At 44.9% G+C, this 20,451-nt stretch overlaps 1 protein-coding gene across 1 annotated transcript in view; it reads left to right on the forward strand.

Annotated features, from left to right (window-relative positions):
* Window positions 1–20,451, forward strand: part of LOC140190826 (seizure 6-like protein) — a 439,535-nt gene that overhangs the window by 280,879 nt on the left and 138,205 nt on the right. Inside the window, exons 4-6 of the mRNA XM_072247697.1 lie at window positions 1,450–1,642; window positions 8,998–9,183; window positions 17,801–17,969. Of these exons, the coding sequence (XP_072103798.1) occupies window positions 1,450–1,642; window positions 8,998–9,183; window positions 17,801–17,969 (548 nt within the window). The remainder of the gene's footprint in view (window positions 1–1,449; window positions 1,643–8,997; window positions 9,184–17,800; window positions 17,970–20,451) is intronic.

The following is a 20,451-nucleotide window of genomic DNA, read 5'->3' on the forward strand; positions in this document are numbered from 1 at the left end:
AACTTTCCCATAATTCCATGGGCTCTTATCTTGTTAAGTAGCCTCATGTGTGGCACCTTGTCAAAGGCCTTCTGAAAATCCAAATATACAACATCCACTGCATCTCCCTTGTCTAGCCACTGACACAAATGTATTTCTATGTTATATTGACTGTCCTGTTGTACATACTATTTATAATAAATTACTATAAATTGCATATTGCAAAGATTTTTATTCCTCATGCATATGAAGGATGTAAGCAATAAAGTCAATTCAATTCAATTCAAAGGTGCATCTTTAGATATAAACTCCTTTAGGATATCAAGGTAAAGATGATATAATCATGCACATTTTGTCTTCCTTAAAAAAGTGCCCAGATATTCGAGTACAAAATATTCTTCTCTTCGACATGAGTGGTGATCACACAGTCATATCTAACCACTTACTTCTCTGTGTAAAAAAATAGTACCTCTGACACCTGCCCTAAATGTTTCTCCATTCACCTTAAAAGGATGTCCTGGTATAAGGCGCTGTTCCCCTGAGAAAAAGGTGCTGGCTGCCCACTCTATCTAAGCCTCTTACAATCTTATACACCTATTAAGTCACCTCCCTTCCTCTTTTGTTCCAAAGGGAAAAGCTCTAGATCACTCGGTCTTGCCTTATCTGATCCAGGTGTTTTACCCAGTTCTAGATCCAGTGTGGCTTCTCCCCTGCTCTGCCTGTCCATACGCAGCACTGTGCAAAAGTCTTAGGCACATATACAGTACAGAGCTAGGGTGCCTAAGACTCTGCACAGCGCTGTATTTGTCCATGTGGAGCGGTGAGCCAGTTTGTAAATCTGGCGGGAGCAAAGGGCGTTGGGAAAGGTGAGGGCCAAGCGCCTGTTGCGGGAGGGGTGGGAGAGGAAGAGTGCCAGGTGAGGGGTGGGAGAGGAAGAGTGCCAGGTGAGGGGTGACAGAGGAAGAGTGCCAGGTGCCGAGGTAGGGGCAGACACACCCAATCCTGAAACAGCATGCAAGGTCATTTGGTTTATTGATTAGTACAGAACGTACCTCTGGTGCTTCTCACTCCCTGCCCTCCTCCTTCCTCTTTTCCCAACCATCATTCACCTCTCCCTACCGCCTTCCTACTCTCAGTCAACAACAGAGACCCGTATCAGAATCAGGTTTATCATCACTCACATATGTCACGAAATTGTTTCTTTCTGTGGCAGCAGTATAATGCAATACATAAAATTACTACAGTACTATGTAAAAGTCTTAGGCTCCCTCGTTGTATATATGTGCCTCAGACTCTTGCACAGAAATTCTTCCTGGACACACTTAACAAATTCCGCTCCATCTAAACCTTTTGAATTAGGGAAGTGCCAATCATTATTAGGGAATATAAGACACGTTTTCTAACCTTGTATGTTTAATTGCTCCTTGTAGGTTGATTGCCGCTGAGTCTTTGTGCTGTGCTTGGTTTCAGGTTAAAACTCTGAACCTCTCTGAAGGGGAGCAGCTCTCCATCCTTGGGTTGGAAGGTGGCAGCTGGATAGTTCTGGCCAACCAGGTGCTGCTGGTTGAAGGTCAGGTGATCCGAAGCCCGGCCAATACCATTTCAGTGCACTTCCGTTCATTCCAGTATGGAGGCATCGGATCGTTTCGGCTTCACTATCAGAGTAAGCAGTGGGCATGGCATTGGAAAACTGGGAACAAAGACTGTGTTGATCATATTTGTGAAGTGACTGTAAGAGAGTAAGTCTGTATTATAATTATCAGACACATCGGGGATGCAGGTGATGGAGGGAGGGTATCTAGCTAGTGCATAAACACCCTTTAAAAGTTGAATCATTTACTATGTCGGGTCTCTTCACAATCTTGCAGCTGAAATAATATCACTCCGGGTTGAATTTCATCTGCCCTCTGACTGCAGAGTTTACCTCCCTACTTCACGGCCAAAGCTATTTCTCTCCGAGCTTACTGCATATTAAAGTTTATGTGATTTTCCTACTGTGAAGGTGTACACTTTTTTTCAATTGTGGGTCACGAGAATGGATCAAAACTGTGGTGGGTCCAGACGCAGCTCATGGCAGCCCTTTCTTCCATTCCAAAGTGCAAACATTCAACACAACTCTCTGTGCTACCCTATGCATTGAAAGGAACTTCAATTCCGCAGATGAGCTGAGGAGATAAACCCATCGAGAATCGTGGAGACAGAGACTGCAGCTGCTGCCGTCTGTATCAACACTCACAGGCAAGATCTGTGGAGAGAAATAGGCAGTCAGCATTTCAGGCCAAAGCCCTTCAGAATTATGCCTTCTAGAAAGCAATGGAGGCAAGATGAAACCAAAGTCCAAAAGGAGAAATATTGCAGATGCTGGAAATCTGAAATAAAACTGGAGAATCTGGAATCTGTAGAGAATGGAACTGTGTTAACATTTCAGGCCAATGATAAAATCATGGGTGAAAAAAGACATTCAGGTGTAAAACACACACACAAAATGCTGGAGAAGCTCATCAAGTCAGGCAGCGTTTATGGAGGGAAATAAACAGGACTGATGAAGGGTCTTGGCCCAAAATGTTGGCTATTTATTCCCCTGCATAGACTCTGCCTGCCTTGCTGAGTTCCTCCAGCACTCTGTGTGTGTGCTGGTCAAGATTTCCAGCATCTGCAGAACCTCTTGTGGAGATAATTAATAATTAAATAATCTGGAGTCAGTTTGGTCATCTTCTCATCTCTTCGTCCTTTCAATTCTGCCTGCATTCTGTGAATAAGTGAGAAAATACAGATACTAGAAACCCGAAATCCAGTAATTGTTAGAAATGCTCAGTGGGTCAGTCAGCAATCATGGGGAGAGATCTGGCCCTAGATACTGCCTGACCTACTGCATATCTCCATCAATTTCTGTTGTTACGTCTGAGTAATCTACTGTCTGAGAGCAGCACTCACAAAATGCTCCAGGAACACAGCAGGTCAGGCAGCATCTATGGAGAGGAATAAAAAAGATTTTAAAAGTGTTATTGTGTTAGAATGCACACCCATACAATATGTGTTTAAATATAATTCTGTTTAGCATGGCGGATTCGTTTTGATACGATGAGTAATTTGCTCCCAATGGAGTTCTTGTCTACAACAATGAGTCATAGAAAAATGCAGCACAAAAAGACAGACCCTTCACCTCACTGACTATCACCCACATAGTTTGCCTTTGAAATTAGCTGTGATTCAATATTCTGGATTGAAAATTGAAAATTTATTGCAGCTCTTAGCCGCCTTTGGTTTTATGTCAGACACTAACATTAACAATAGAAAGGTGCAAATCTGCATCTAATTCATATGTCTCAGTCTTTTTTTGGGATCTTTAAAAATAAATTCTCAGAACCTTTGGTTGACTGAACATACAAGACTGCTTAGGGAATGATATATGGATGAACACACTTTCAATCCCATTATAAAATCCATTATCTGCTTACAGCCTCTCACTGCTTTATATAGAGAATTCTTGACACAAGTATAATCCTGATGCAGGCTGGATATTTCTTCAGATTCCAGTCATACAAGCTTAGGGTCAATCGTCTGCACCACTCCAAGTACTATAGGAATGTATTGAAAAGAATATATAGATCAGTTACAGCTATGTGCAGAAATGGCAAATGGAGTTTAATTCGAGCTACTGTAAGATGTTGCACTTTAGGAAGTCTAATGTAAAGACGTTAGTGGAGATAAGTCTATCAAAAGAGTTGCAAGGCACTCCTTCTCTTTGCTAGCCTGCAGGTCACCTCTGGGCGAGGTGCAGCACCGATCAGGGTCACGTGAAGCCATGGGACCAGGTGGTGGATTGTCGTATGAGTATATCACAAGTCCTGGTTATACAACCACTGGCATCAGCAGACAAACTCTGGAGAGTATTGATAATGGCTGGGGTCACCTATCTTGTAAAGACACTGCTCAGAAGAAGACAAACCACCTCTGTAGAAAAATTGGTCAAGAAAAATCATGGTCGTGGAATGATCACCCATACCATATGTCATAGCGCAAAATGCCATGTAACACAACACATAATGATGATGTCATATGCCACAGCACATAATGATGATGTCATATGACACGGCATAAAGCAATGATGTCATACAACACAGCAAATAATGATGATGGCATATGATACAGCACAGAATGATTATGTCATGATACGGCATAAAATAATGATGTCATACGACACATAATGGTGATGATGAATGACAGGAGGATATATATATATAGTTAAAGGCTTGGGGCCTTAACAACATTGATGTAAAGAAGGATCTTGTGATCCAAGTACATAACATTTGAAAGTAACTATGCATGTAGACAAGGTGGTCAAGGCAGCTCATGGCCTGTGTGCTTGCTTTCATTGGTCAAGGCAGAAAGTCATGTTGACACTATCTAAAACTTTGGTTAAGCTGCACTGGAAGTATTGTATGAAATTCTGGTTGCCTATTACAAGAAGACTGTGGAGGATTTGGAAAGGCTGTAGTTGAGGTTTTCCTGTGTGCCATCTGGATTACAGTGTGTGTGTGTGTAATTGGAATTGTTTTCTCTGGAGTCAGAGGTTGAGGGGAGACCTGATAGAAATTAATAAAATTGTAAGTGGCATCAATAGAGTAGATGAATAGGAGTGTCAGATAGTAGAGTTCATGCATTAAGGTGAGAGAAGGATAGTTTAAAGGAGATGTGCAGGGTGAGTGACTGGAACACGCTGCCAGAGTTAGCAGTAGAGGCTGATACGACACGGTGTTTGAGAAGCCGCTAGACAGACACATGAATCTGCAGGGAATGGAGGAATATGCATCACGTACAGGTAGAAGAATTTGGATTGTGGTTAATGCAGACATCATGGGACAAAGGCCCTGCCGCACTGCTCTGTGTTCGATTTGGTTGTTGTGTAAGGCTTCCAATCATGGAAATGAGGAAGCAAAAGTTGTACTTTGATGTTTTAATCAGTTACCATCTGCATCAAACAATGAAAATGGTATGACAGACAGCAAACAGTAAAGAAGACTCTGAGAACCTTCCATTTAAAGCATGTGGGAAAGTTTAAACCAGGCAAATCAATCTTCCCGGACAATGCAGTGGCTGGAGGGTAGTTTACCCATTAATATTGTATGTACATAAAATCAAGTGATTTTCAGCAGGGTGGTCTCTAAGCTGGACTGATGAGAAAATTAACAAATCATCTTCATTCTAGCTAGCTATGGTAGTGACAGCACAGTTATGTAGAGACTAGATAATGCTCTTTCAGTGCCAGTCTCTTACACTGTCCTCTGTAAGAAGTTTGTAAGTTCTCCCTGTGACCATGTGCCTTTCTTTCGGTTTCCACCCACATTCCAAAAGGTTTTCAGGTTAGTAGGTTAGATGGTCACACGGTGTAACTGGGTAGCACTCAGGTTAGTAGATTAATTGGTCACACGATGTAACTGGGTGGCACTCAGGTTAGTAGGTTAATTAGTCACATGGTGTAACTGGGTGGCACTCAGGTTAGTAGGTTAGATGGTCACATGATGTAACTGGGTGGCACTCAGGTTAGTAGGTTAGTTGATCACACAGTGTAACTGGGTGGCACAGGCTCTTGGTCGGAAGGACCCATTACTGTACTGTATCTCTGTCTTTAAAAAGGTGACTACATTATTCGGACTAATTCTACTTCAATGGAAAGGAAAACAAAATGCCAGTGGGCTCAGTGGTGAGAAATGGACAGTTGATGCTCAAGCCAAGTCCTTTCATCTGGAGGAACTCCAGAGATGCTGAATACCTCCAGTGTTTTGCTTGTCACTGCAGATTTCAGCATCTGCAGTCTCTTGTGTCTTTCTCTTAATTGTACGCCAAGCAGACTGAAAGCATTTGAAGGCATATTGGACTATGTCATTTTTCACCTGGGTGGTCGGCTGAGTCATGAATTAAGAGAAAATGCCTTGCATTTATACAATGCCTTTCATAACCTCAGGAAATCCCAAATTGCTCTGCAAATGAGGTGTTGTTCATGTATAGACACTGCTGTAATGTAGACTATACTGCCGGCAATTTACAATCTGTGTGCTCCCAGACACTGCAATGTGATCATGAATCATCCTGACAGAAAGACAAATATTAGCTGGGATGTTAAGGGAATTCACCAACCCTTCTTTCCTCGGGGTCGTGCCATGGAAATTTTAGCAGCCATCTGGGAGATTAGATCTCACAGCTGCAGTTTGGGAATATATGGAAAAATGTGCAACCCCTGACTTAGGGAAGATGAGAGACTTGGCTTTCTGGGCGGGGATGTGGCCCACATATGAATCTTAAACAAAATGAATCATGCAGATGCTGGAAACCATGAACAATACACACACAAAACTCAGCAAGTCAGGGGAGTAAATGGTCAATGTTTCGACCCTTCAACAGGACAACAAAGGAAGGGGGCAGAAGCCAGAATATGAAGGTGGGGGGAGGGGAAGGAGTACGAGCTGGCAGGTGACAGGTGGAACCAGGTGAGAGGGAAGAGGGGTGAGCAGGAAAGGGATGGGTGGGTGAGAGGGAATAGCTGGGAAAAGTAAAGGGCTGTAGAAGAAGGCCTCTGATAGAAGAGAACAGTGGACCATGGAGGAAAGGGAAGGAGGAGGAGGTGAAGGGCTGGTTCAAAGGGAAGGGGTGTTAGAGTAGCCAGACAGCAAAGAGGAAAGGTAGTGGGGGATGGGGAGAGAATTACCAGAAGTCGAAGGAGTAGATATTCCTGCCATCAAATTGGAGGCTACCAAGATGGAATATGAGGTGTTGCCTCTTCAGCCTGAGTTTGGCCTCGTCATGGCAGTTAGAGGGGGCCACGGACTGAATGTCAGAATGGGAAATTAAATTGAAATACATAACCATGGGAGATCCTGCCACTTGCCGTGGATGGAGTGAGGGTGCTCAACAAAGCGGTTCCCCAAAGGCTGGCTTTTGCTTTGTATCTTTGTTAAGAACCCCATGGGTCTCAACTACAAAATCAGGCTGTTGACTGTCAGCAAGACGAGAAGAGGTAAACTCAGTCCATCTGAAGAGGTAGATCTCTGCAGCTAAAGTTATTGGAGGATTTTTAGAACACTACAGCGCTGGAACAGAGAGTTTGGCCCACAAGTTTGTGTCAAACTGATTAAATTAGGAATCAGATTAATCGACTGCATGGTGGTACTCCAACACTGCTAGGCAGATTCTAGCAACACTTTCAGTACGCTGGATGAACTCAGCAGGTCGGGCAGCATCAGTTGGAAACGATGAGTCGACGTTTCGGGCCGGAACCCTTCGTCAGGACTGAAGAATGAAAGATGGGGAAGGATTTGAAGAATGCTTGTAGCTTCAATTGAAAGACCAGTAATATGAAAGACAAAGGGGTGGGGGAGGGGAAGCATTGACATCATAGCCCTGAAAACAATGGCCTTCTTCTACTACCCATTGTTTTCAGGGCTATGACGTCAATGCTTCCCCTCCCCCACCCCTTTGCCTTTCAAATTACTGGTCTTTCAACTGAAGCTACAAGCATTCTTCAAATCCTTCCCCATCTTTCATTCTTCAGTCCTGACGAAGGGTTCCGGCCCGAAACGTCGACTCATCGTTTCCAACTGATGCTGCCCGACCTGCTGAGTTCATCCAGCGTACGGAAAGTGTTGCTTTGATCACAGCATCTGCAGATTATTTTGTGTTTAGGCAGATTCTAGTGTGCAGCTGTCACTCTCTATTAATGACAGATGAAATGGTCCCAACTTAGAAAGGCTGAATGCTTCTATCAGGGCTGGGAATGACTGGCTCATTGGCCTTTAACTAACATCATCATGTACTGTGTCTATGTCATCATCATTATCTACCATGTCTATGACACCATCATAAAGTGCTGTGTCTATGACATCATCATCTTGTGCCATGTCTATGACATCACCATTATGTGCCATGTCCGTGATGTGGGCAATCATGGTCTTTCCATGACCATGATTGTTTTTTGGCAAATTCTTCTACAGAAGCAATTTTGCCATTGCCTTCTTCTAGGCAGTGTCTTCACAAGATGGGTGACCCCAGCCATTATCAATACTCTTCAGAGATTGTCTACCTGGTGTCAGAGGTCACATAACCATGTGACCTCTGCTGTGATGCTGTGATGCAGCACTTTATGATGGTGTCATAGACATGGTAGATGATGATGATCTCATAGACAGGCACATAATGATGATGACATAGACACAGTACATGATGATGTTAGTTAAAGGCCAATGAGCCAGTCATTCCCAGCCCTGATAGAAGCATTCAGCCTTTCTAAGTTGGGACCTTTTCATCTGTCATTAATAGAGAGTGACAGCTGCACACTAGAATCTGCCTAAACACAAAATAATCTGCAGATGCTGTGATTTGCACCAGCTTCTCTACGACCATCAACCACCTGCTCCCATGGCTTCACGTGACCCTGATCAGGATGGGGGGGGGGTCTACACTTTGCCCGTGGGTGACTTGCAGGCCAGCGGAGGAAGGAGAGCACCTTACACCTCCTTTGATAAAGGCGTACCTCCACTCCACCACCCAAATTATAAACCAGTAAAATTCTTACCAATAAGGAAGGCTCATTTGGACCAATAGTTGGAGTTTTGTTTGAACTTAGCCTTTAACTCTACAGCAGACTCAGTTTGGTCTAAGATGCAGCATATAACCCTATATTAAAACTTTTCTTTAATGTTCATAATTGACACTTGTTCACCGAGGAAAGCATCCGAACTGGATGATTTTACACTTTCTTGTCCACCTGCACTGCGCTCCTCTGTAGTTGTTACACTTCATTCTGCATTGTTATTGGTTGACCTCGTTCTACTTCAGTGCTCTGTGTAATGATCTGATCTGTATGAACAGTATGAAAGACAAGCTTTCCATTGTATCTTGGCACATGTGACAATGATGAACTGGCATCAATATTCTCTGGGCACCTGCTTCGTTTCCCGGGTACATTATTCATAGAGATTGGATATAAGATTTTGCTGTGACTCCTATCATTTTCTCCCACAGTTTTCATGCTGAGTTGCAACTTTCCGCGGCGACCCAGTTATGGGGATGTGTCCGTGTTGGATTTGCATGCCGATGGTACTGCACACTTCCGCTGTAACCCTGGTTACCAGCTCCAGGGGCCGCACACACTGACCTGTATGAATGCGTCACAGCCACACTGGAACACCAAGGAGCCAACCTGTCAAGGTAAACTTCAGAAAGTAATGGATTTTACCAAAGGGAGAAACTGCATTAAACTATGAGTCTCCTAGAAACCACAGCAATCTTAAATACAAGAGATTCTGCAGATGCTGGAGGAACATTGCAGATCAGTCAGCATCTATGGAGAGGGATAAAGAGTCAATGTTGCAAATGTTTCAGCCCAAGACCCTGTCCTGCAGATGGGTCTCAGCCCATAACATTCATCCAACTCCTTCAGCATTTTGGGTGTGACTCACAATCTGAATATCTCATTTTCAGTTTCCCATCTAACTGGAGAATCCATAAAATATAGTTTGAATATTTCAGTATATACTGTAGACTTCCTAACGATTGGGAGAAACCAATCAAGTACTGACCAAACTAAATAATAATAAATGGAGAAAGTGATAGCAAACTGCCAGCCCGTTCTCAGCCTGTTTCACTGTGACCAGCTACCAAACTGTCAGCCCGTTCTCGGCCTGTTTCACTGTGACCATTTTCCAAACTGTCAGCCCGTTCTCAGCCTGTTTCACTGTGATCAACTACCAAACTGCCAGCCCGTTCTCGGCCTGTGATGAATTACCAAACTGTCAGCCCGTTCTCGGCCTGTTTCACTGTGACCAACTACCAAACTGCCAGCCCATTCTCGGCCTGTGACCAAGTACCAAACTGTCAGCCCGTTCTCAGCCTGTTTCACTGTGACCAGCTACCAAACTTACCTGTGATACAGCGCAGAATAGGCAGTTGAGGCCCTTCAAGTGGTGCTGACCAGCAACCCCAGATGTAACCGTAACGGAGGGGTTCCCATCCTCCTTTTGCCATGGAATCCCTTCGTTTACTGAGGAGTCTGTGGACCCTACATTGGGAAACCCTGTCCTTACCTAATAACACAGACATCCCACCTCTCCTGGAAGTTCCGGGAGTCTCCCGCACGTTGATAGTGGCTCCCTGATGCCCGGAAATTATATACAATATCTCGCAAGTCGATTTTTTTGAGAGGGAAAGGGAGAGAGAGGGGGAGCATCCTGATTGGTCTCTCTTCGTGCTAAGTAGACCTATCAGTTTTCTTTCTGGGCAGGCTTTACAGTCGACCTCAAAAATAATGACACTGTTGCTCGCTGCATTGTTTGCAACAGTGACTTTTCTATTGCCCATGGTGGGTTAAAGTGTAAAAGACTTGTTGAGGTGAGTTTAACAGGTGTCATTTGTTCATTAGTGTCGCTAACGTTATTTAAACTAGCTGGCTAGCTGCTAAGGAGCTACACTATTGATGTCCTATGTGATGAGGCCAAACTCCCTGTAGACTTGCTTAAAGTTGTAATAGAATAAACATGATAATAATATAATATATGTACATATTTTAATGTCACATTTTCTGCATATACCCAACTTGGTTTACAGATTAGGCAAAGTCATTAAACAAAGTATTACGTACACCCTTGGAGGTCGACGGGGGGTGGGAGAATATGGGGTTGCAGGGGGCGGGGCTGCTACCTCCCTGAAATTAGTTTTTGCAGGGTGGGATGTCTGATAAAGGGACGATTTACAAGGACCCATTAACCTACTAACCTACATCTTTGGACTGTGGGAGGGAACAGCAGAAGCTGGGAAAACCCATGCAATCCACAGGAAGATGTACAGACTGCTGACAGATGATATCAGATTTGGGCTCTGAATTCACGCTCCCAGCTGCAATGGTGCTGTGCTAACTGCTGTGTTACTTCTGTGCCCTGTACTCTTTGAAGAAAGATCAGCTTGCTGACAGGAGTGGAGCTCCAAGAGTGGGCTCCCTGGGGAACTTCAGGAGAAAACCTTAGATTTTATGTTACTTTAACCCAGAGAAGTGCAGATTTAGATGAGTGATTAAAAACGTGGATTCAGCTCACCTGAGGCACTCGTGCGAGAATTCAACTTCTTTGGTAAACCATGAGACATAGGAGCAGAATTAGGCCATTCAGCCCATCGAGTCTGCTCCGCTATTCCATCATGGCTGATCCTGGATCCCACTCACTCCCATACACCTGCCTTCTGACCATATCCTTTGATGCCCTGACTGATCAGGAAATGATCAACTTCCGCTTTCAATATACCCACGGACTTGGCCTCCACTGCAGTCTGTAGCAGGTTTACTACTCTCCGGCTAAAAAAATTCCTCCTTTCCTCTGTTCTAAAGGGTCATCCCTCAATTTTGAGGCTGTGCCCTCTAGGATTGGATACCCCTACTGTAGGAAGCATCCTCTCCACATCCACCCACTTAGTCCTTTCTACACTCGGCAGGTCCCCACCCCTGCATTCTTCTAAGTTCCAGTGAGTACAGGCCCAAAGCTGCCAAACGCTCCTCACATGTTAACCTCTTCATTCCTGGAATCATCCTTGTGAACCTCCTCTGGACTCTCTCCAATGACAGCACATCTTTTTTGAGATAATGGGCCCAAAACTGTCGAAGATGCTCAAGTGTGACCTGACTAGTGTCTTATAAAGGCTCAGCATTATCTCCTTGTTTTTATATTCTATTCTCCTTGAAGTAAATGCCAATATTGCATTTGCCTTCTTTACCACAGACTCAACCTGTTAATTAACCTTCTGGGAGTCTTGCAAGAGGACTTCTAAACCCCTTTGCACCTCTGATGTTTGAATTTTCTCCCATTTAATCTGCACTATTGTTCCTTTTACCAAAGTGCATTATCATACATCTCCCAACACTGTATTCCATCTGCCAATTTCTGCCCATTCTTGCAATTTGTCTGTCCTGCTGCAATCACATTGCTTCCTCAGCACTACCAACCCCTCCACCTATCTTCGTATCATCCACAAACTTTGCCACAAAGCCATCAATTCCATTATCCAAATCATTGACAAACAATGTGAAAAGTGTCGTTCCCAATACAGACCCCTGAGGAACACCACTAGTCGCTGGCAGCCAGCCAGAAAAGGCCCCTTATATTCCCACATGCTGCCTCCTGCCTGTCAGCCATTCCTCTATCCATGCCAGTATCTTTCCTGTAATGCCATTGGATTTTATCTTGTCAAGCAGCCTCCTGTGTGGCACCTTATCAAACGCCTTCTGAAAATCCAAGTGAATGACATCCACAGCCTCTCCTTTGCCAATCCTGCTTGTTACTTCCTCAAAGAACTCTACCAGATTTGTCAGGCAAGATTTCCCTTCACAGAAACCATGCTGACTTTGACTTATTTTATCATTAGTCTCCAAGTACCCCGAAACCTCGAACTTAATGATAGACGCCAACACTTTCCCAACCACTGAGGTTGGGCTAATCGGCCTATAATTTCTTTCCTTTTGCCTCCCTCCCTTCTTAAAGAGTGGAGTGACATTTGCAATCTTCCAGTCCTCCAGGACCATGCCAGAATCAAGTGATTCTTGAAAGATTATGACCAATGCATCTTTTATCTCTTCATCAACCTCTTTCAGGTCTCTGGAACGTAAAGCCTCTGGTCCACGTGACTTATCCACCTTAAGATCTTTGAGTTTGCCTAGCACTTTTTCCTTTGTAGTAGCAATGACACTCACTTCTGCTCCCCGACACACACGGACATCTGGCACACTGCTCGTGTCTTCCACAGTGAAGACAGATGCAAGGTACCCATCGAGTTCATATGCCATTTCTTTGTCTCACCAATATTATTTTCCAGTGGTCCAATATCAACTCTCACCTCCCTTTTACTTTTTATATAACTGAAAAAACTTACAGTATCCTGCTTTAAATTATTGGCTCATCTGCCCTCATATTGGCTGTTTGCCCTGATGTTTCATCTTTTCCCATCTTGTGGCTTCTTTAGTTGCGTTTTGTTGCATTTTAAGAGCTTCCCATCATCTAGTTTCCCAGCAAGCCAGGCAGCATCTAGGAAAAGAATGCAGTTTCGGGCAAAACCCTTCAGCAGGACTGGAGAAAAAAAGCTGAGTAGATTTAAAAAGCAAGGGTAGGAGAGGGCAAAACACAAGGTGATGGGTGAAACCTGGAGGAGGAGGAATGAAGTAAAGAGCTGGGAAGTGTATTGGTGAAAGAGACAGAAGGCCATGGAAGTAAGAAAAGCGGGGAGGAGCACCAGGGAGAGGCAATGGGCAGGCAAGGAGATAAGGTGAGAGAGGGAAAAGGGGATGGGAAATGGTGAAGTGGGAGGCTGGGGGGCATTACTGGAAATTGATGTTTATGCCACTGGGAGATCCCGCTTTTGCTGGCAGACAGAGCGTAGGAGCTTGGTGAAGCGGTCTCCCAATCTACACCGGTTCTCACCGATATACAGGAGGCCACATCGGGAGCACAGAAAAGTGGCCACCCATTTAAATTCCACTTCCCATTACCATTCCGATATGTCCATCCATGGCTCCTCCACCCATTTAAATTCTACTTCCTATTCCCATTCCAATATCCATAGCCTCTACCTCTGTCAGAATGCGGAATGAGGACATTCTTGGGTTGGAGGAACAAGACCTCATATTCCATTTGGGAAGCCTCTAACCTGATGGTATGAACATCGATTTCTCAAGCTTCTGCTAATGCCCCCACCCCACCTCCTTCACCATTTGTCATCTTCTTTTCCCCTCTCTCACCTGATCTCCTTGCCCACCCATCACCTCCCTCTGGTGCTCCTTCCCCATTTTATTTCTTCTATGTCCTTCTGTCTCTTTCACCAATCAACTTCCCAGCTCTTTACTTCATCCTTCCTCCCCGAGGTTTCATCTATCACCTTGTGTTTCTCTCTTCCCTCCCCACACCTTTTAAATCTACTCGCAAGCACTTTTTCTCCAGTCCTGCTGAAGGGTTTCGGACTGAAATGTTGGCTGTACTTTTTCCCATAGGTGCTGCCAGGCCTGCTGAGTTCCCACAGCATTTTGTGTGTTTTACTCAGGTTTCCAGCATCTGCAGACTTTCCCTTATTTATCATCCAACTTCCCATTCACTTTTGCTACCTTATATGCCCTTTCCTTGGCTCTTATGGAGTCCTTAACTTCCTTTGTCGGCCACAGTTGTCTACCCCCCTCCCATTTAAGAATTTCTTCTTCTGTGGGACATATCTATCCTGCGCCTTGTGAACTATTCTCAGAAACTTCAAACACGGGGAAATCTGCAGATGCTGGAAATTCAAGCAACACACACAAAAAATGCTGGTGAATGCAGCAGGTCAGGCAGCATCTCTAGGAAGAGGTACAGTCGACGTTTCGGGCCGAGACCCTTCGTCAAGACTAACTGAGAGAAGAGATAGCAAGAAATTTGAAAGTGGAGGGGAGGGGGAGATCCAAAATTATAGAAGACAGGAGGGGGAGGAATGGAGCTGAAAAGTTGATTGGCAAAAGGGATATGAGGCTGGAGAAGGGAGAGGATCATGGGATGGGAGGCCTAGGGAGAAAGAAAGAGGGAGGGGGGAAAGCCCAAAGGATGGGCAAGGAGATATAGTGAGAGGGACAGAAGAAGAAAAAAGACAGAAAAAAAGGGGGGGGGGGGAAGAAAAAAAACATATAATAAATAAATAAATAGATAGATAGATAGATAGATAGATAGATAGATAGATAGATAGATAGATAGATAGATAGATAGATAGATAGATAGATAGATAGATAGATAAATAAATAAATAGATAAATAAGGAATGGGGTACGAAAGGGAGGTGGGACATTAACGGAAGTTAGAGAAGTCAATGTTCATGCCATCAGGTTGGAGGCTACCCAGACAGAATATAAGGTGTTGTACCTCCAACCTGAGTGATCTCCTAGTGGCCACACATTTTAATTCCACATCCCATTCCCATTCTAATATGTCTATCCACGGCCTCCTCTACTTGTGAGGCTGAAGCCACACTCAGGTTGGAGAAACAACACCTTATATTCCGTCTGGGTAGCCGTTATATTCTGTTAATGCCTCACCTCCCCTTCGTACCCCATCCCTTATTTATTTATTTATTTATTTATTTATTATTCTCTTTTCTCTATTTTTTCTTTCTTTTTTCTCGCTCTGTCCCTCTCACTATTCTCCTTGCCCATCCTCTGGGCTTTCCCCCACCCCCTTTCTTTCTCCCTAGGCCTCCCGTCCCATGATCCTCTCCCTTCTCCAGTCTCGTATCCCTTTTGCCAATTAACTTTCCAGCTCTTGACTCCATCCCTCCCCCTCCTGTCTTCTCCTATCATTTCAGATCTCCCCCTCCCCCTCCCACTTTCAAATCTCTTACTATCTCTTCTTTCATTTAGTCCTGACGAAGGGTCTCGGCCCAAAACATCGACTGAAACTCTTCCCATTGATGCTGCCTGGCCTGCTGCGTTCACCAGCATTTTTTGTGTGTTTTCCCAGAAACTTCAGCCATCTAGCTCTGCCATCAAACCCACCAGTATTCCCATCCAATTCACCTGGGCAAGCTCCTCTCTCATGCCTCTGTCATTCCCTTTATTTCATTTGGAGCACTATATTTGGAAGGGTTAATAAAAGAGCTCTGGTCACTGGATTGTTTTACTGTGTTGCAAAGTATTATAGACTGTGAATGTGCATAAATAATATTCACTTTGCTAGATTCTGTAAAATAAGCAGTAGAGAATTGGAAGTGCTGTATACTACCTCTCCATGTTTAAATCTGGTGACTTTAACATCCTGCTCACTGTCACGTGCCTTATACCTTCATTAAAAGTGCATGAGTCTGTATAGAGTCATAGAGAATTATGCCCAGAAAGAGGTCCTTTGGCCCATCTAGTCCTTGCTAACCCAATCCCATCTAAACGGACAATGAATCCATTTACACCTCCACATTATCTTTTGTTCTCCTTTTCACAACTTACTTTACACCAGGACTATATCCCTCCAAGCACCCATCCAAACTTCTCTTAAATGTTACAATTGAACCACTTCCACTGACATCTTGCTCCACACTCACACTACCCTCCAAGTGAAGGAGTTTCCCCCTCAGAATCCTCTTAAATATTTCACCTTTCACCCTAAACCTATGACCTCTAGGTCTAGCCTCACCCAACCTAAGGGGAAAAAGCCTGCAAGCATTTGTCCTATCGATACATTTTTTTATTGAGATACTGTATAGAATAGGTGAGGAGGGGAGGAGAGATGGAAAAGTGGAGAAGAGAGATGGAGAGGTGGGGAGGAGAGTTGGAGAGGTAGGAGGAGAGATGGAGAGGTGGGGAGGAGAGATGGAGAGGTAGGAGGAGAGATGGAGGGGTGGGGAGGAGAGATGGAGAGGTGGGGAGGAGAGTTGGAGAGGTAGGAGGAGAGATGGAGAGGTGGGGAGGAGAGATGGAGAAATGGGAAGGAGAGTTGGAGAAGTGAGGAGGAGAGATGGAGATATGGGGAGGAGTGGAGAGGTGGAGGAGAGCTGGAGAGGTGGAGGAAGCTATTGAAGTGAGAAACAAGATGGAGAGGCTGGGAGGCAAATGGAGAGATAAGGAGGGGAGATGGAGAGGAGGGAGGGGAGATGGAGAGAGTGGGGAAGGGGGATAGACAGATGGAGAGGTAGGGAGCAGAGATGGAGAGGAGGGGAGGGTAGATGGAGAGTTGGAGAGGTGGGGAGGGGAGATGGAGAGGTGGGATGGAGAGGTGGGAAGGGGAGATGGAGAGATGGGGAGGAGAGCTGGAGAAGTGAGGAGGAGAGATGGAGAAGTGAGGAGGAGAGATGGAGAGATAGGGAGAAGTGGAGAGGTGGAGGAGAGCTGGAGAGGTGGAGGAAGCTATTGAAGTGAGAAACAAGATGGAGAGGCTGGGAGGCAAATGGAGAGATAAGGAGGGGAGATGGAGAGGAGGGAGGGGAGATGGAGAGAGTGGGGAAGGGGGATAGACAGATGGAGAGGTAGGGAGCAGAGATGGAGAGGAGGGGAGGGTAGATGGAGAGTTGGAGAGGTGGGGAGGGGAGATGGAGAGGTGGGATGGAGAGGTGGGAAGGGGAGATGGAGAGATGGGGAGGAGAGCTGGAGAAGTGAGGAGGAGAGATGGAGAAGTGAGGAGGAGAGATGGAGAGATAGGGAGAAGTGGAGAGGTGGAGGAGAGCTGGAGAGGTGGAGGAAGCTATTGAAGTGAGAAACAAGATGGAGAGGCTGGGAGGCAAATGGAGAGATGAGGAGGGGAGATGGAGAAATGGATAGGTGGGGAGGGGAGATGGAGAGGAGGGAGGGGAGATGGAGAGAGTGGGGAAGGGGGATAGAGAGATGGAGAGGTAGGGAGCAGAGATGGAGAGGTGGGAGGGGAGATGGAGAGATGGAAAGGTGGGGAAGGGAGATGGAGAGGAAGGGAGGGGAGATGGAGAGATGGAAAGGTGGGGAGGGGAGATGGAGAGGAGGGGAGGGGAGATGGAGAGATGGAAAGGTGGGGAAGGGAGATGGAGAGGAGGGGAGGAGAGATGGAGAGATGGAAAGGTGGGGAGGGGAGATGGAGAGGAGGGGAGGGGAGATGGAGAGATGGAAAGGTGGGGAGGGGAGATGGAGAGGAGAGGAGGGGAGATGGAGAGATGGAGAGGTGGGAAGGAGAGATGGAGAGGAGGAGAGGGTAGATGGAGAGTTGGGAGGAGAGATGGATTGGTGGAGGAAGCTATTGAAGTGAGAAACAAGATGGAGAGGCGGGGATGGGTGAGGATGTTAATGGACTCCCTAAATAACATGCACTTTCCTGTTCCTTCTTTAGCCCTCTGTGGTGGTACAATATCAAATGCTACCATTGGAAGAGTATTGTCTCCCAATTATCCAGCAAATTACAGCAACAACTTAACCTGCACTTGGACAATCGAAGGTACCAAGGGGCAGAAATTCCATATGCACTTTGAAAAGATCTCCCTTGCTGGAAAAGGAGACAGGTAAGAGTGGCCATTGCTCTTTATCGATCTTGTTCAAGTTGTTGTTGCTGTGATCACTATCGACTTGCACACACCGTCCAACATTCTAGTGAGTGCTGACACCATCAAGTGGTCAGGAGACATCCTCTCACATAGACAAAATTCCCAATAATTTAATCAATGCTAAGACCAAGGATGTGGCCATTATCTCCTTGCTGTGCACAAGGACCACTCTGAAACCAAGGTCGAGACCCTTCGTAATGAAACATTGATTGCTTATTCCTTTCCGTAGATACTGCCTGACCTGCTGAGTTTCTCCAGCAATCTGTGTTACTCTGGATTTCCAGCATCTGCATTCCTCGCTTGTCTTTAACATGTTACAAAGGTGCCTACATATCATGAATGCTAAATGGCCTTGAGATTCATTTTCTTGGAGGCATTTACACAAAAATAAAGAAATACAATAGAATCTATGAAAAACTATTCATAAATAAAGACAAATAGTGCAAATACTGTAAAAAAAATTGATAACATCAGCTGTAAGGGGAACTACAGGTGCATGAGAGAGGAGCTGGCCAAAGTTGATTGGGAGGGGACACTGGCAGGGATGACAGCAGAGCAGCAATGGCTGGAGTTTCTGGGAGCAATTCAAACGGCACAGGAAAGATATATCTCAAAGAAGAAGTATTCTAAAGGCAGGATGACACATCCATGGCTGAAAAGGGAAGTCAGAGTGGTCAGCAGCACTGGGGCTCCACAGGGGACTGTCTTGTCGCCCTTTCTCTTCACCATTTACACCTCGGACTTCAACTACTGTACAGAGTCTTGACATCTTCAGAAGTTTTCGGATGACTCTGCCATAGTTGGATGCATCAGCAAGGGAGATGAGGCTGAGTACAGGGCTACGGTAGGAAACTTTGTCACGTGGTGTGAGCAGAATTATTTGCAGCTTAATGTGAAAAAGACTAAGGAGCTGGTGGTAGACCTGAGGAGAGCTAAGGTACCGGTGACCCCTGTTTCCATCCAGGAGGTCAGTGTGGACATGGTGAAGGATTACAAATACCTGGGGATACGAATTGACAATAAACTGGACTGGTCAAAGAACACTGATGCTGTCTACAAACAGGGTCAGAGCCATCTCTATTTCCTGAGGAGACTGAGGTCCTTTAACATCTGCCAGACGATGCTGAGGATGTTCTACGAGTCTGTGGTGGCCAGTGCTATCATGTTTGCTGTTGTGTGCTGGGGCAGCAGGCTGAGGGTAGCAGACACCAACAGAATCAACAAACTCATTCGTAAGGCCAGTGATGTTGTGGGGATGGAACTGGACTCTCTGACAGTGGTGTCTGAAAAGAGGATGCTGTCTAAGTTGCATGCCATCTTGGTCAATGTCTCCCATCCACTACATAATGTACTGGGTGGGCGCAGGAGTACATTCAGCCAGAGACTCATTCCTCCGAGATGCAGCACAGAGCGTCATAGGAAGTCATTCCTGCCTGTGGCCATCAAACTTTACAACTCCTCCCTTGGAGGGTCAGACACTCTGAGCCAATAGGCTGGTCCTGGACTTATTTCATAATTTACTGGCATAATTTACATATTACTATTTAACTATTTATGATTCTATTACTATTTATTATTTATGGAGCAACTGTAACGAAAACCAATTTCCCCCGGGATCAATAAAGTACAACTATGACTTTGAGTATGACTATGACTATGACCAAAGCCAACATAAGAACCAAAGAAAGGGCATATAATAAAGCAAAACTTATAAAAACCAACAGAAGGCAACTAAAAAGACCATAAGGAGCAAAAAGATGCAATATAAAGGTAAGTTAACCAATAATATCAAATCAGATACAAAGTTTTTTTTCAGATAGATTAAGAATAAAAGAGGAGTGAGAGTAGATTTTGGATCACTGGAAAATGATGCTGGAGAGGTAGTAATTGGATGTACTGAAATAGCAGATGTACTGAATAAGTACGTTAGACCGTAAGGCAAGGGTCCCCAACCTTTTTTGCACCGCGGACCGGTTTAATATTGACAATATTCTTGCGAACCGGCCGACTGGGGGTGGGGAAGTGTTCAAGTAGGGTTAAACTCACCTCAGCATGTCTTTTACAGTTAAGGTTGCCAACTTTCTCACTCCCAAATAAGGGACAAAAGTAGCAGTCAAATCCCGGGACACTTTACCCCAGGAAAGACTACCATGACCATGAAGCCTTGCGCGGGCACCTGTGCGCGCATGCGTGACGTGCGCATATGTGATGTGCACATGCGTGTACGTGCTGATTTTTTCCACAAATCTGTTTTGCCTTCATCTTCCCGACTACACTGTACATACATTATTTCTACTTTATATAGGCTGTGTATTTATCATATCATTCCTGCTTTTACTATATGTTAGTGTTATTTTTGGTTTTTTGTGTTATTTGGTATGATTTGGTAGGTTATCTTTTGGGTCTGGGAATGCTCAAAAATTTTTCTCGTATAAATTTA

This window comes from Mobula birostris, chromosome 31, assembly GCF_030028105.1.
Source record: "Mobula birostris isolate sMobBir1 chromosome 31, sMobBir1.hap1, whole genome shotgun sequence".
NCBI classification, from domain to species: Eukaryota; Metazoa; Chordata; class Chondrichthyes; order Myliobatiformes; family Myliobatidae; genus Mobula; species Mobula birostris.